The sequence below is a fragment of the Salvelinus sp. IW2-2015 genome, linkage group LG31 (genome assembly GCF_002910315.2).
Source record: "Salvelinus sp. IW2-2015 linkage group LG31, ASM291031v2, whole genome shotgun sequence".
NCBI lineage: Eukaryota > Metazoa > Chordata > Actinopteri > Salmoniformes > Salmonidae > Salvelinus > Salvelinus sp. IW2-2015.
The window spans coordinates 21703117-21718866 of NC_036870.1; the positions used below are offsets into that span (position 1 = coordinate 21703117).

The window sequence follows — 15750 nt, forward strand, 5'->3', positions numbered from 1 at the left end:
ACCATTAAAACAAATGTGTCCGTTCCGGTCTACTTAACAGGGTGGCACCAATGCAGTAGCAGCTGGGTCTGGTCTACTTAGTTCATTGACTTTCATTGAACCAGAAAAAAACTGTGAGTGTCGCGCTTCCTCTTCCATCTCTGGTAGTACTTAATGGTAGGTCATAGAGTTGTTCCTGAACACGTCATCTGACCAGGAAAAACTCTGGTCCTATGTAGCACAATTTCTGCCAGAAGTGTACTTACAGGACATATCGTTTTTCCTTGTGGTAATGGTCAGGGTAAACTCCTGGCCCTCCTCTTGGGCAACCTACCTTTGGCCCTTTGAACAAGCCAAATATTTCCTGAGAGATTTGTAGCTTGCCTTATATATTTCACAGACATAGCCCAATTAGCTGAATTATATCTGCTTTCTTCAAACTCACGGACAGGAACACACACGTCTGGAGACTGCAAAGCACTGCAAAGGAGCATACATGGGTTCAAAAAATATTTGAAATTGGCTCTAGCCTGCCTGGAGTTGCCATATGGGCGGGGTTTTGAAATACTATTTGAACCCAGATCTGCAAATTAGCGTCTGTCCCACCTTCACCACCTCCTCTTCCTCCTTCTTTTTTAACGAGAGCAAAATCTCTGACTTTCAGCTCAGTGTGAAGCATTTTTTGTCCTCTGAGTCACATGGCTGACTCCTTTTTCTGGATCAAAAGTCCTCATGAGAAAAAAAGCCAAAGACATATGACCCACTGAGGGTGTTTGCTTGCTTTACGTGCAGCTGTGTAGTCAGTGGAAAGGGAGCCTATTATGAGTGTGTGTGTGTTGTTTCAGTAAAGGCGTAGTTGGCTTTTTACAGTTCAGAGAGAGAGAAAGGGAACTATAGCTTTGCTTGTGTGTGTGTGTGTGYGTGTGTGTGTGTGTTCATCCAGTTATGTGTACAGTAGGATCTATAAAAACAACTCGTAAACAGTAAAACACTACTCAATTATTTCGTACATCCGTGGCTGTCACTACATTGGCTATTTGTGTTCATGCAATACATGCCATGTAAAAGGATTTGAGCATTGGAAACCTCTATATAAATTCTATAAATTATCACTGTAGGTTGAGGTGAACAACAAGAGAATATAACAATAATGTAGGAACTAACAGCCAACAACCCAGCTAACAATTGTCGGGAGAGAGAATGTTTTTGTAATGTTACCGGTAATGTTCCCCTAATGTTTGAGTGTCCAGTTTCTCCGTAGGTTAGGAGATAATTCCATCAACATCTCACCAAACATACAGGGACCATGGTTGCCATGTTCTCAGAATAAAATATAGTCATGTTCTAGACACGTTTCATGGGAACAGTTATGTCTCCAAAAAAAGATTCATTACACATCACGTTACCAAGACAATTAAGGCACTGATTTGTGAACCAGTGATAGCTCTTTGTCTGTGTGCAGGATTAGGGATACTCATGTGCTTTTAACTTATATATTTGACATACATGATTACAGTGCGCAGGTTCATTTATACAGTAACATGTCTCCACCTGGGATTTAAACTCACAATCTCTTGGTTGACAGTACACCAAGATTCCTGCTGCGCCACCATGTCCGTGTCAGGTATCAGTTAGTCCAACTATTCTCATCATTGATTTGATGTACTTATTTCAAAAACTGAAGGGCCTTCTGTATAGATGTCTAATTTTGGTGGGGCATATTAACCTGTTTAATTATACTCCTGAATCCCTATGATCAATAAAAGTGTTTCTTGAGTGTACTTTCAATAGACCTGAGATTTCCTTCATAGTGAATTCACCTTATTGCTTCCACCTATCAAGTTGTTTCAGATCTATACAAGTACCTAATGAAGAGGGTTTCTGGTTTCTGGACATGGTCTAACTTTACTGGCTCAATAAGCACATGTCCTAGTGATATCCCTTACTGGGAAAGGGAAAGGGGGATACCTCGTCAGTTGTACAACTGAATGCCTTCAACTGAAAAGTATCTTCCGCATTTAGACAGTGGTTAGGGCATTTGTCATTGGTGCTGATGGCCTGAGTTTGGCTTTTTATTTTATACATGTTCTGTGTATGTTTGGTGGGACATTKATGGAATATTCTCCTAACCCTCAGAAAACTGGACACGAATGTTCTTGCAATGTTCTCATGAAACGTGTCTAGAACAATAATATCTAATATTGTGAGAACATTGCAACCATGTCCTGTGTCCTGTCTTAAATAATCACACAGCACACCCCTTCGCACCCCTTCCTCACCCCGACCCTCATAAAAAAGCCTTTCATGAACTAACATTTGCACTTGACCCACCCCCCCCCTTACTAGATCTGACTTTGCTGATAGCTACCTTATTGATGACACTAGGTGGGACAACCACATTTATCTTAAAATGACTGCACTAACTGGAAATCGATCTGGATGAGAGCGTCTGCTAAATGACTCAAATGTAAATGTGTACAGTCGTGGCCAAAAGTTTTGAGAATGACACAAATATTAATTTTCACAAAGTTTGCTGCTTCAGTGTCTTTAGATATTTTTGTGAAGTATAATTACAAGCATTTCATAAGTGTCAAAGGCTTTTATTGACAATTTCATGAAGTTGATGTAAAGAGTCAATATTTGCAGTGTTGACCCTTCTTTTTCAAGACCTCTGCAATCTGCCCTGGCATGCTGTCAATTAACTTCTGGGCCATATCCTGACTGATGGCAGCCCATTCTTGCATAATAAATGCTTGGAGTTTGTCAGAATTTGTGGGTTTTTGTTTGTCCACCCACCTCTTGAGGATTGACCAGAAGTTCTCAATGGGAGTAAGGTCTGGGGAGTTTCCTGGCCATGGAGCCAAAATATCGATGTTTTGTTCCCCGAGCAACATAGTTATCAGTTTTGCCTTATGGCAAGGTGCTCCATCATGCTGGAAAAGGCTTTGCTCGTCACMAAACTGTTCCTGGATGGTTGGGAGAAGTTGCTCTCGGAGGATGTGTTGGTACCATTCTTTCTTCATGGCTATGTTCTTAGGCAAAATGTGAGTGAGCCCACTCCCTTGGCTGAGAAACAACCCCACACATGAATGGTCTCAGGATGCTTTACTGTTGGCATGACACAGGACTGATGGTAGCGCTCACCTTGTCTTCTCCGGACAAGCTTTTTTCCGGATGCCCCAAACAATCGGAAAGGGGATTCATCAGAGAAAATGACTTTACCCCAGTCCTCAGCAGTTCAATCCCTGTACTTTTTGCAGAATATCAGTCTGTCCCTGATGTTTTTCCTGGAGAGAAGTGGCTTCTTTGCTGCCCTTCTTGACACCAGGCCATCCTCTAAAAGTCTTCGCCTCACTGTGAGTGCAGATGCACTCACACCTACAGTACCTGCTGCCATTCCTGAGCAAGCTCTGTACTGGTGGTGCCCCGATCCTGCAGCTGAATCAACTTTAGGAGACGGTCCTGGCGCTTGCTGGACTTTCTTGGGCGCCCTGAAGCCTTCTTCACAACAATTGAACCGCTCTCCTTGAAGTTCTTGATGATCCGATAAATGGTTGATTTAGGTGCAATCTTACTGGCAGCAATATCCTTGCCTGTGAAGCCCTTTTTGTGCAAAGCAATGATGACGGCACGTGTTTCCTTGCAGTTAACCATAGTTCACAGAGGAAGAACAATGATTCCAAGCACCATCCTCCTTTTGAAGCTTCCAGTCTATTATTCGAACTCAATCAGCATGACAGAGTGATCTCCAGCCTTGTCCTCGTCAACACTCACACCTGTGTTAACGAGAGAATCACTGACAACGTACAGAAAACTGGACACATGAATGTTCTTGCAAAGTTCCCATGAAATGTTCTGAGAACATGGTAACCACGTTCTGGGTAAGTTCTATTTAACATTAAGGGAATGGTCTCTTGGAAACATTCCTTGCACATCACAGGAACATTCCTGTCACGTTCCTGACCTATTTTATGTTATTTTTATATGTTTAGTTGGTCAGGGCGTGAGTTGGGGTGGGCATTGTATGTTGTGTGTGTTTTGTTTTGTCTATGGGTGTTGTAGGTGTATGGGGTAGAGAAGAGTGAGGTTTTCTAGTTATGTCTATGGCTGCCTAGATTGGGTCTCAATCAGAGACAGCTGTCATTCATTTGTCTCTGATTGGGAGCCATATTTAAGGTAGCCATAGGCAGTAGGCTTTTGTGGGTAGTTGTCTATGTTGAACGTTTGTTGCTTTTTGTATGTGCACTTACGTTATCTAGCTTCACGGTTGTTAGTTTGTGTTTAGTGTTCGTTTTTGTGTTTTCTCTCTCTTCTCTAATAAAGAAGATGTATTTTGCACACGCTGCGCCTTGGTCATCTCTCTCTCCTATAGACGATCGTGACAATTCCTATGAAAACGTTAGTTAATGACCTAATGAGACTCTTGAAGGAACATTCTCTAAAGTTGTGGGAACATTTGTTGTTAGTTGGGAATTGGCTGTTGAGATTTCACTTAGACTTGAGAGGGTTAAAGGGAGAGGAACTGTTTTGCTTTTAACTGGTAGACGGACGCTTTACGAGCCATTTGGCGAGAGGTCAGCTCATGACAGATGGTTTCCTTTTTCCTCTGGACTATCACAGGCCCCGTTACAGAACCTTGTTATCTTTCCCCTACATTGTGGGGAAGTGCGTGTTGTGTGCAGCATTGTGCTTGAAAGTGTTCGAGGGAGTTCGGATGCCTATTGTTTTGTGTTTATGAACCAAAGTCAAGATCTAACTGCATTTTGTGTTTTTATTTTGTGACCAATCAATGACAACCAATTCTAAATTCTATAAACAAAGTAAACATTGTTATGGTTTTATACTGGAAGTGAAATTTTCTCATTTTTTCTCAGTGCTAAGATATCTTGGCTCTGATTGTCCGAATATTGCAGTCTAAATTGTTGCACTTAAAGGGATACTTCAGGATTTTGGCAATGAAGCCCTTTATCTACTTCCACAGAGTCAGATGAGTTCATGGATACCATTTTATTGTCGCTGCATCCAGTATGAAGGAAGTTAGAGGTAGCTTCGCAAGCCAATACTAACTAGCATGCTAGCAATTACCATAGACTTCCAGTCAATGTGCTAAAAATGGTATCCACAAGTTCATCTGACTCTGGGGATGTAGATAAAGGGCTTCATTGCCAAAATCCCGAAGTATCCTTTCCGGAACTGTCTTTATTATTGGTCTAATTTAATTTACTGCCTAGTGATGTCACAGGCCAAAACTCCGTCCCACCATAACAGGCTGAAATTTCAGGCTGTATTTTCTAACAGTTTTCCACTAACAGAGCATTATCTTCATTTTCACAATTTCACAGTATTATTCCAACCTCAGTGTGAAAATATATATAAAACACAGGAAATTTATGTTTTTGGCTGCACTGGGCCTTAAACAGGATTTTATTCAAAATATGGAACTTTACTGTGTACTCGTTCATGAAGAAAAGGTAGATTCTTTCGCAGACAGTCCAATATTGTTTTTACTGGCTTCAGTCAAACAATGATACTGTAGCTCTTCTGGTCTCTCACATCACAAATCATGTTCTCTCCAAAGTTTTGTGAGGTATTAGGAAGAATTCCAGCCATATACAATACACCACAACAACAATACCCACTGGGCAAGAACTGGTTGCATCAATGTTATTTCCAAGTCATTAAAAAAATGATATGTGATGTTGAATCAACGTGGAAAACTGATTGGATTGGCAAAAATTCATCAATGTAAGGGAATTTTGTCTTTTTTCAACTAACTTATAACCTAAATCCAATGACATGGTGGCATTTTTGTTGATTACACATTGAATTCGCGTTAGTTGACTTCTCAACCAAATGCAAATGAAAACTAGACGTTGAAATGACGTCTGTGCCCAGTGGGTATGGCCTGACTTGTGATAAGGCCAATGTCTTGTGACCCCAGCACCTCCATTAGAAGGCTGTGGTGGCTTTGTAGAGCTCAGACGTAAACAAAGAACAGTTCTCCATATCAACATCTTACAGCTAGGAGATTCCAGTCATTCCCACTCTTTGCATTTCCGTTGGAGAACAGGAATCAAGACAGACACAATCTTTTACTGTTTACCCTAAAATACTCATTCCCTAGTAGACAGTAGCACAGTACAGTCTGACTGTAGTCTAGACAATATTCTAACAGGCCATGTTCTGACCTCTGAGCATCAACAAACCCTGTAGTTCTTTAAGGGCCGGTGTTACGGACACAGGTTAAGCCTAGTCCAGGACTCTCTTAACCTGGGCCTAGGTGGTCAAGATGATTTGGGTGTACATGTGCAGCTTTCTTAAAGCTGAAGACCTGAAGACTTGTGTTAGCTCCTCAAGCTAATGCAACTTAAACTTAGCCCGACCTCACTAATACTCTTGTGGCTGAATGGAAGCAAGTCCCCAATGCAATGTTCTAACATCTAGTAGAAAGCCCTCCCAGAAGAGTGGAGGCTGTTATAGCATTAAAGGGGGGACCAACTCCATATTAATGCCCATGACTTCGTAATTAGAAGTTYGACGAGCAGGTGTCCACATGTAGTGTATATTCAGGTCCCCACCTAGCCACTCCACACCCACAGACACATTGTTTCTCCTTCACAGCTCTCCCTGCATTACCCTACAAAAGATTAGAGATCACATGCCTTGAGGCACCATGAGGAGTGAGAATGCCAGTAAAAGCTGGTTTGTTGGTCTGTCGGTCATGATCAGAAAAATTCCAACACACAATGGTGATTGACTTAAAAGTTGTAAGACAGTTTCTATATCAGGACATGAGTTCTTTATTTCAGCACTCAACACTTGCAGGCTTTTCAGCAAATATGACTATAATGTAGCTCATTAGATTAGCCAACCCCGCTTCTATGGCAGGCAGCACATGCACAGTAAAGCAGCCTTTTAAGACTGTCATCACCCCAGTTCTTTTTTTTTACTACTTCTCTTAAATTTCCCTTGGGGACTACATGAATCTCAAACGAGGGTTTAATCCCCTAGCTCGAAATGGGAACCGAAACGTTTTTCAGAGTACATTTGTGTATTGAGGAGTGACTGATGATGACAGATTATAATTTCCGTCCATCAATTGATCAACCTTAAATCCCTAATCCCTGTATTTCAATTGACCTGTAATTTCCTAGAAATACAACACACATAAAACACTTGACAAATATATTTATTTTTTTACTCTGTGATGTGTTGCTTCTGCAGTGAACCCAAACCAGGCCAGGCAGTCCTTTCCTTCCTTGCATAACATAACGCCCAAGCCCAGAGCTGATGCAGTTCAAATCAGAAAGACTTCATCCAATCCTCAGTTAAACTGGATTTGGAAGTAGTTCAAATCCAGCTTCCCTGCAGTTCCGCTGAGGCCAGGGCTGACATACCTAACCTTCCCACCCATCAACCCCCTCTCTACCCAGCAGGCCGCAGGACCAGCCTGTACCCAACGTCCACTTCACTCCAGAGTAGACCCAGATTCAAATAGTATTTGAAATCTTTCAAATGCTTTAGCTGTGCTTGATTGAGTTTGTCTGGCACAATATAACCAATGGAATAATCCCAAAAGTGCAAACACCGCCCACCTGGCACTCCAAGCAGGATCCACAAACACTCAAAGCAATTGAAAGAGTTCAAACAAACGATAGAAGAGAAGGATAAAAGAGAAGGATAGAAGAGAAGGATAGAAGAGAAGGATAGAAGAGGTGTTTTTGTAAAGATTATGTTATGAAATCTTATATAGGGTAGTGTCACAAATTGTACCTGAGGGGAGAAAATGTGTTTTTATATGGTTACAGTAAGAGTTGCCAGGGTTGGTAGGAACAATAAATACGTATTAGATTATTGTTTTCAGGTAAAAACGATATTTGCCATATCAGATACCCTGTTCTCAGGACCCAATGGGTGAGGCTGAGGAAAACAAAGTGAACTATAGTAAACTGTGTTGCATGTGTGTGTGTGTACGTGTGTGTTAGGCTAATATAGCCTTGGTGCTGGTGTTGTGTGTGTGTGTGTGTGTGTGTGTGTGTGTGTGTGTGTGTGTGTGTGTGTGTGTGTGTGTGTGTGTGTGTGTGTGTGTGTGTGTGTGTGTGTGTGTGTGTGTGTGTGTGTGTGTGAGGAAGGGACAGCGGAAGGGTGTGAGTGGACGGTATACTGCGAGTGGAGCTTTCCAGATGTGACACAAAGGATGTGATTTCATTCCTGTAATGTCAGGCTCTCTGGTCAACAAGATACCCCTGTGTATCAAAGGCACACACACATGTGTAACAGTCTTGCTTCCATCCATCAAAATTCCAGCTTATTTAACCAGGTTGCCAGTTGAGAACAAGTTCTCATTTACATCTGCGACCTGGCAAAGATAAAGCAAAGCAGTGCGACACAAACAACAACACAGAGTTCCACATGGAATAAACAAATATACAGTCAATAACACAATAGAAAAAGTCTATATACAGTGTGTGCAAATGAAGTAAGATTAGGAGGTAAGGCAATAAATAGGCATATGGCAAAATAATTACAATTTAGCAATTAAACACTGGAGTGATAGATGTGCAGAAGATGAATGTGCAAGTAGAGATAATGTGTCACGCCCTGACCGTAGAGAGCTTTTTATGTCTCTATTTTGGTTTGGTCAGGGTGTGATTTGGGTGGGCATTCTATGTTCCTTTTTCTATGATTTGTATTTTCTGTGTGTTTGGCCGGGTGCGGTTCTCAATCAGAGGCAGCTGTCTATCGTTGTCTCTGATTGAGAACCATACTTAGGTAGCCTTTTCCCACCTGTCTGTGTGGGTAGTTGTCTATGTGTAGTTGCATGTCAGCACTAGTTGTTTATAGCTTCACGGTCGTTTTGTTATTTTGTTTAAGTGTTCTTAGTTTAATAAAGAAGAATGTATTCCAATCACGCTGCCCTTGTCTCATCGTACAACGAATGTGACATACTGGGGTACAAAGGAGCAAAAAAACAAAACAATACGGGATGAGTAGTTGGATGGGATATTTACAGATGGGCTATATACAGGTGCAATGATCTGTCAGCTGCTCTGACAGCTGATGCTTAAAGTTAGTGAGGGGATGCTAAAGTTAGTGAGGAGGATATGAGTCTCCAGCTTCAGTGAATAGACCTAATGTGATACAGACATTGTATCAGTCCCTGTAGTGTAAACTTATCATTCCCAGACACTGCTGTATTAGTTTTGAGCAGGCTCTACTGTTGGTTTCCCGGACACAGATTATGTAAACCTGGACTAAATTGCTCAATCACGACTAGGCTTAAATTGTGTCTGGGAAACCGACCTGACTTCTCTTTTTTGGTAAACAATGACAGAAGCCTAATATGTATCCCAAAATACAATTAATTCTCTTCACACAACTTTGTTTCGTTAAACATTCTCTAATGTTTACTGTGACTTCTCTCCTCTGACAGATCTCATGTTGGGCTCTCTCTTATTCACTCTCTTCCTGAGGAGATTCCTCACGGTGCTGTAATTACCTCTGGCACAGCTACAGCGGATCACTGAACTACGAGCTGTTATAGTAATGATCCTTTCCCTTTACCACCAAACGCTGCTGCTTTCACCAGAGGCTGGGTCTAAAATCACACAGAGGCTGTGTCTAACACTGGTCCCCTCTGATAATCTAAAAGCATCCACATCCCAGTAGAGTAGGTCTGGTGGTCCCCTGCCAACAAAAAAGCATTCATCATGAACGCTCCAAGGTTTAGCTACTTGACCCCCCCCACCCCCACCCCTCCCAGCGATCTAGCCTTCCATCTGAACATTTTGAAGGACGTAGCTTTATTTGTCTTGTTCTGCCCAAGCTCGAGAGAAGTGTGTTATTGGATGTGACCAAATACAAACTAAGCAGATGAACTTCACATCCCTAAACTATATTAGCATTCACATCCCTAAACTATATTAGCATTCACATCCCTAAACTATATTCTCTATATAGTCCACTTCTTTTGACCATGGCCCATAAAGTAATGCACTATATAGGGTGTCATTTAGAACACAACCAGAAGCAGCTGAGAGTTGTATGGATTAAGGCTGGGCGGTATTATTTTAGATGTCTCTCTCTCTTGCCTCAGAAGGAACTTGTACCCTTGCACACACACACACACCCGCACGCACACACACATACACACGAATATACAAACACACATAAAACGTACACACACACACACACACACACACACACACACACACACACACCACACACACACACACACACACACACTAATAACTTACTGTTGAGATCATAATTATGAACATTGAGTCATTGTTCCAACAGTACTCATGTGACCTACTGTCATCCATATGAAAATCTAAATATTGATGAAATATTTGATCACACTGTATGTGGACAGGAGACTTCCATTAGTGTGTACAGCAGTCTGTAACTTCAACTTGGCTCTACTACACTGTGCCAATCAGTCTATACCTTGCTGCACGTCTCAAGTTGTGTTTATCCTACCAGCATTTGCAACTGTGATAAACTTGGCAACCCACCCACTGTGCAAACTTTATACAGCGTAGGCAGTGGGCCGATTGCATTGTCCTGCCTAAATGTGATGTCGGTGGAGAGTTAGCCCACAGTTTCAGCTGTTTTGCCATTAACCACAATCAGTATATCTGCTCTGTTTCCTGCCATGGGAAAGTGGCTGTCGGCTAACTGTCGCTCGCTGGAACAATCTCAGCTCGAGTCCCTGCCAAAGGGAGTGACTCCAGGAGACCCACAATGCTCTGGGTTCCCTAAATTACGCACCGCTGCAACTATGTGGCCTACAACATGAGAAATGTTCCAGACCAAAAAAAGGAAAGGAATACATATCCTCTGTGACCTCTAACACTGGTCCCCTCTGATAATCTAAAAGCATCCACATCCCAGTAGAGTAGGTCTGGTGGTCCCCTGCCAACAACAAGCATTCATCATGTAACGCTCCAAGGTTTAGCTAATTTTTTTTTTTCATTGGACATGTCTCAATCCACCGTGTTTGTCAGACCATGAGATATCCTGAAAAATCGGTCTTCTCACAAAATCGTCTGTAGCGTCCGAACGGTTTGGACTTGACTCTACAGACAAAAGTTGGTAGATCGGCTGTACCGACTTCAGACGAGTCCCAAGACACTTGTGAGGGTCGCAATAGTTTCTCCGAACAGTTTGGGCTATACAGTTTGGGCTTCCACTCTGTGGAAAGGTGAGACTCTCACAAACACATACATGTCGCTTGATTTGCTTTGGGATGCCCACAGCCTCACAAGACTCATCTGAAGATCCCCCCGGTACCAGTTAAAAAGAAAATGGAAGTATACAGAATATGGAGACTGTTTAGTGACAAAAAAGGGGTTAAATATATGTCAAAAAACTAAAACAAATCTTTCCTGACACTTCAGAACAAACTTCCTTTCGATTTTTTGGGGAGGAGGACTATCTGTTGCTCCATGAAGTGAATCTGTTATTCAATGTGTGTGTTCAGCAAATATTTTATTTTTATTTTTGGGGGATCTTTCAAGGGTTCTTAAAATTTGAAATCAAATAGCAAAATAATCCTTGGTATGACATTCTTAAAAAATTCCATATAGTTTACCAGAACCCCCTTCCCCGGCTTAGACAAGGCCAAGACTATAATGGGTTAAACACATGGTTATGATAAAGCCAAGGGAGCTGACAAATATCCATGTTTGCGATAATCAAATATATTTAATTATTTGTTGCAGAAAACAATCATGGATTAGTTCATTGTTAAAGCTCATTGCAATCAAGAAAGACATCTGTTATTTAAGGAGAAGGGTGGCAACACGATGGGATGAAATCTCCCACATTTTGTGTCAAAGTCTATGAATAAAATGTGTTCTTGTCTTATGTCTCATTATTTTTTTATATGTTTAGAGTTAAAAAAGTAAAACATACATGTAAGTCTTTAGCGATCAATATTGTCCCTACTGTCACATCTGGAGAATCCAACCAAGACATCATGCAATAATTCCAAATGAGAACATAGGGCAATTTAAAGTTTTTTATTAAAATCAAAACAATGTTTATAACCAAATGTATTATATTGAAGTATTACAATGCATAAATTTGTTTGGCAATACAATTAATAATATGAGTAATACGCTGTAACTTTAGCTTTGCTGCTCATTGAACTGAGCCTGTCGTCATCTGAAACAAAATGGTCCTGAGTCCCATTACACCTCCTTCATGTACGTCCTCACCGCAATCACATCTCCCATCATGCATTTCTGTAAGGATGAGAAGTAAGAGTGGAAGAGGAGAGGAGGGGAAAGGAGAAGAGAGGAGAATAGGAGAGGAAAATAGGGTGTGTTACAGTAGGTTACAGAGTTGAGATGTTTCAGGTGCAGGCGAAGAGCCAGGAATACACATTCCAGCATATGTTTTAGGTTAAAGGGTGATAAAACACTTGTTCAATGTCAAATGTAAAATGGTTGAGCTTATATAGTCAAGTGTGACTTAACTTTCCCAACAAGTTTCATTGGCAACATTTCAACTTTGTGGTGATTTTTTTTTTGAAAAATACATTTATATCATACTTTTTTTTTTACATTAATCTGTCAAGTTCAGAAGTTATTTACAAATAAACAAGCACTACAAACCTGCCAAAAAAAAACTACAGGACCATTTGAGAAACGTTTTTTTATTTATATAGGTAATTAAAAAACGATTCCTTACCGCTATCAACTTTCCATCACCAGTCACCTCTCTCTCTATTGTTGACTCTTTGCCGTCCCACTTCTGTTTTTGCACAAGTTTGCAATTTTCAAGAGTAAAAACGGTCTGAAGATGAAAGGAAAAAAAAGAAAGTTATTTCCAATGACCCGTTAACCCAAATCAACGGACTTTCACACACAGATTTTTATCCCAACCAACCATTGTTTTTCTGTCGTCTGCGGTTGTTTCCTCGAAAGGCTCGTTGAGATTGAATTTGACCTCAACCGTTTTGAAAGTGCTCTGGGATTTCAAACAGATCATTCCTTGGTCGTCCATGTTGATGATCAAACTGGGCTTGGTGCGGTTTCCCACCTGTCGGGTCGCGAAACCAACACCTGCACAACGGAGACCAAACTGTCAAGAGGGATGTATTGACAGTGTGGCGTGGTGCAACCCAATGCATAATACATAATAATTTATGTAAATAAAAATGACTAGCCTAATCATAGCATAATGTTATATGTATATTATTATATACATTCATATTTAATCAATAATTTAAGATTAGACAAATATATCATACCCAAAGCTTTCATGTAGTCATCAAAGTTCTCGCTGGAAATCATTTTCCAGGTCCCCACAAATTTGTCAACCATCTTTCCAGTTAGCCTATCTGCAATATTCCCAACAATGCGGTCTACTGGTCCAAGCTCAACTCACTCTGTTAAGAACGAGCCACGGTTTTAAAGGGCTCTATCTGGCTCGCGCATTCTAAAACTACCCAATCACAGTCACGAACGTCACTGTATGTAGTTCCTCAATTTTCGATGGATGGAATAATGCTAGAATGGGTGAAAGGTTTTTGAGTACCACATCTACTACTGTGCCAAATTACGTTTAGCTTACTATGTCAGAGTCTATGCGTTTCACAATGTCCTTTCAAATGCTTAAAAGAGTGTCTATTACTCTGCAAATAGTTGACAAATCACATGCTCCAAAACTATGACAGAGGGAGATAAAACAATCTAATAGCCTGCATAGAGTGGACAAAGATTATCTTAAACTTGGCATAAAAGAAAATAAACATTTTTTCATTTCAAATAAGTCTTATGCCATCGAACCTAAATAACTTTTCAAAAAGTGAAAATGCACACAATACAACTTCGCTAAACGTAAAACCATTCAATAGAGGGAAATCTTGTACAAGTTCTATAGAGTGAAAACCAACACAGAACAGTTCAATAAAGTGTTTTATTATAAACATTTACAAATACACATAGACACATAAATATTACTGAGGGTGGGACTACTTCTTGGCTGTAATTTTGGCCTGGGGGTCCTTGGCTACACATCGGGACTGCAGTGCTGTCAGCATCTCCTTGCTGGTCAGTCTCGCTCCCTTCATCATTAGCCTTTCTCCATCCACTGTAGGGAAGAGGGTAAAGCACTCGTTGAGCTGAGGCAGGATAAAAGGTACGCAAAACCAAATTGGGAACTCAGCTGCTTGGTACCAAATGGTGAGGACCCCAAAGAATCCAATAAGCTAATTACTATTATGTAGGCTAATTATGTTTTTGTAAATACTGGTCTGGAACAAAAGCCTGCACACTATATCTCTCCAGTACCAGGATTGGTGACAACTGGCATAATAGACCTACCTTAGGCCTATATTATGTAAAGCTTAGGTAAAAGTCAACTTTATTCTACTTACTAAATGTAATGTCCACCAGTGGTTCAGACTGGTCATGTTTCACTTCTGTCATCACCTCACAGTTTATACTGGTAGATCTGGCCTTCTCAGATCCAACCATGACTAGGAACTCCCTGCAGGACACCAACATGGAACGTCACATTAACAGGGGATGCATCTCTGTGTGGGGATTGATCCATCACCGGAATAAGAAATATAGATTAACTTCACCCATTCAGACGACAAAAAATATCTGTAAATTACATGCCAACTGTTACTTATTCCAGGGAGCCTCTTAATTATGGAATGTGCCTTGTGGCTACACATGCTATGCAGTAGATTATAGGCCTAAATAATCAGTTCATGAATAGTTTATAGATAGTTTGTAAATCTGGAATAAACAGTCATATAACACATTGCTTGATGATGCTTGCCAAATATTGAGTTTACAGCAATAACATTCTAACATTAGCATATAACGGTTGTTGCCAGTGCAGCAAGAAACTGAATGACAATCTCGATCTACCAATCTCAACGTTTATTAGGCGACATATTTAAGATCGCTAGCAAGAAACTAATAACCTTGGTAAATCTGTCTATATCAACATTAAGAAGAAATGTTGCTAAAAAAATGACTGGTTGCACAGATAACATTAAACGATAACGTGATTGTCTGTGAGCATCTGTGAAATGAGAGATGCATTATTTGTCCTACAGGCACCAGAATTTGTTTCGCAACATCAGGAGAGGGTTGCTTCCCTTTCATAGAATGAATAAAAATAAATTCTGCTCACTAGAAAAATGTATATTCACATGGCTCAAGTAGACAAATTACTTTCTTACCGTGTGGAACGAACATTGGATTCAAATGGACAAATCTGTACAACAATGTTCTTGGCTGCTTCAGCACCACCGCTGACCTACCGGACGCCGCCATATTTTCGCAACAATGACCTTTCAACCTGGGCGCTGTTCAGGAACGTCTCGAGCGCAGATTCTACAAGAGTGAGTTCAGAGTTTTTAAACTGTTCTGTTACTGTTTCTAGGTGGTTGAGCAGACTCCTGGCACACAGACCCATTGTCATTGTTTCTAGGGGGTGGTTGATGTTGATTTATTTTAATATGACACTATCAGGTGGGTGTGTTACTGCAGAGATGCTAACTTAGAATACATACAGATCTGCTTTACTTACTTTCTACTCCGGAGAATGTGTTCAGTCGCGGGTACGATCTCAGAACAGCCTATGAGCATTTTGACAGATCTATAGATAATTTGCAAATTTACTGAATACTCTCACAAATGATGTTCATCGCTAGAGGGGAGTAGTGGATAACACAAGTAAAAGCTTCCTATATCACTCACTAATTGCTCATTCTGCACACACTAGATGGCAGTAATGGAT

At 40.8% G+C, this 15750-nt stretch overlaps 2 protein-coding genes across 2 annotated transcripts; both read right to left on the reverse strand.

The window, feature by feature from the left end:
• Nucleotides 1-11990: 11990 nt before the first annotated feature.
• LOC111955428 (fatty acid-binding protein, heart) lies at nucleotides 11991-13399 on the reverse strand. Its single transcript, XM_023975657.3, has 4 exons — nucleotides 13241-13399; nucleotides 12877-13052; nucleotides 12679-12783; nucleotides 11991-12230 (listed from the first exon to the last, which is right to left on the reverse strand). Exons 1-4 carry the CDS (start codon nucleotides 13311-13313, stop codon nucleotides 12177-12179), a joined length of 408 nt encoding a protein of 135 aa, XP_023831425.1. The 5' UTR covers nucleotides 13314-13399; the 3' UTR covers nucleotides 11991-12176.
• Nucleotides 13400-13451: 52 nt separating this feature from the next.
• LOC111955432 (large ribosomal subunit protein mL53) lies at nucleotides 13452-15284 on the reverse strand. The gene is given in 4 exon segments (XM_023975663.2): nucleotides 13452-14082; nucleotides 14369-14481; nucleotides 15191-15248; nucleotides 15251-15284. Coding segments are annotated over 4 exon segments (324 nt in total). The 3' UTR covers nucleotides 13452-13963.
• Nucleotides 15285-15750: the final 466 nt, after the last annotated feature.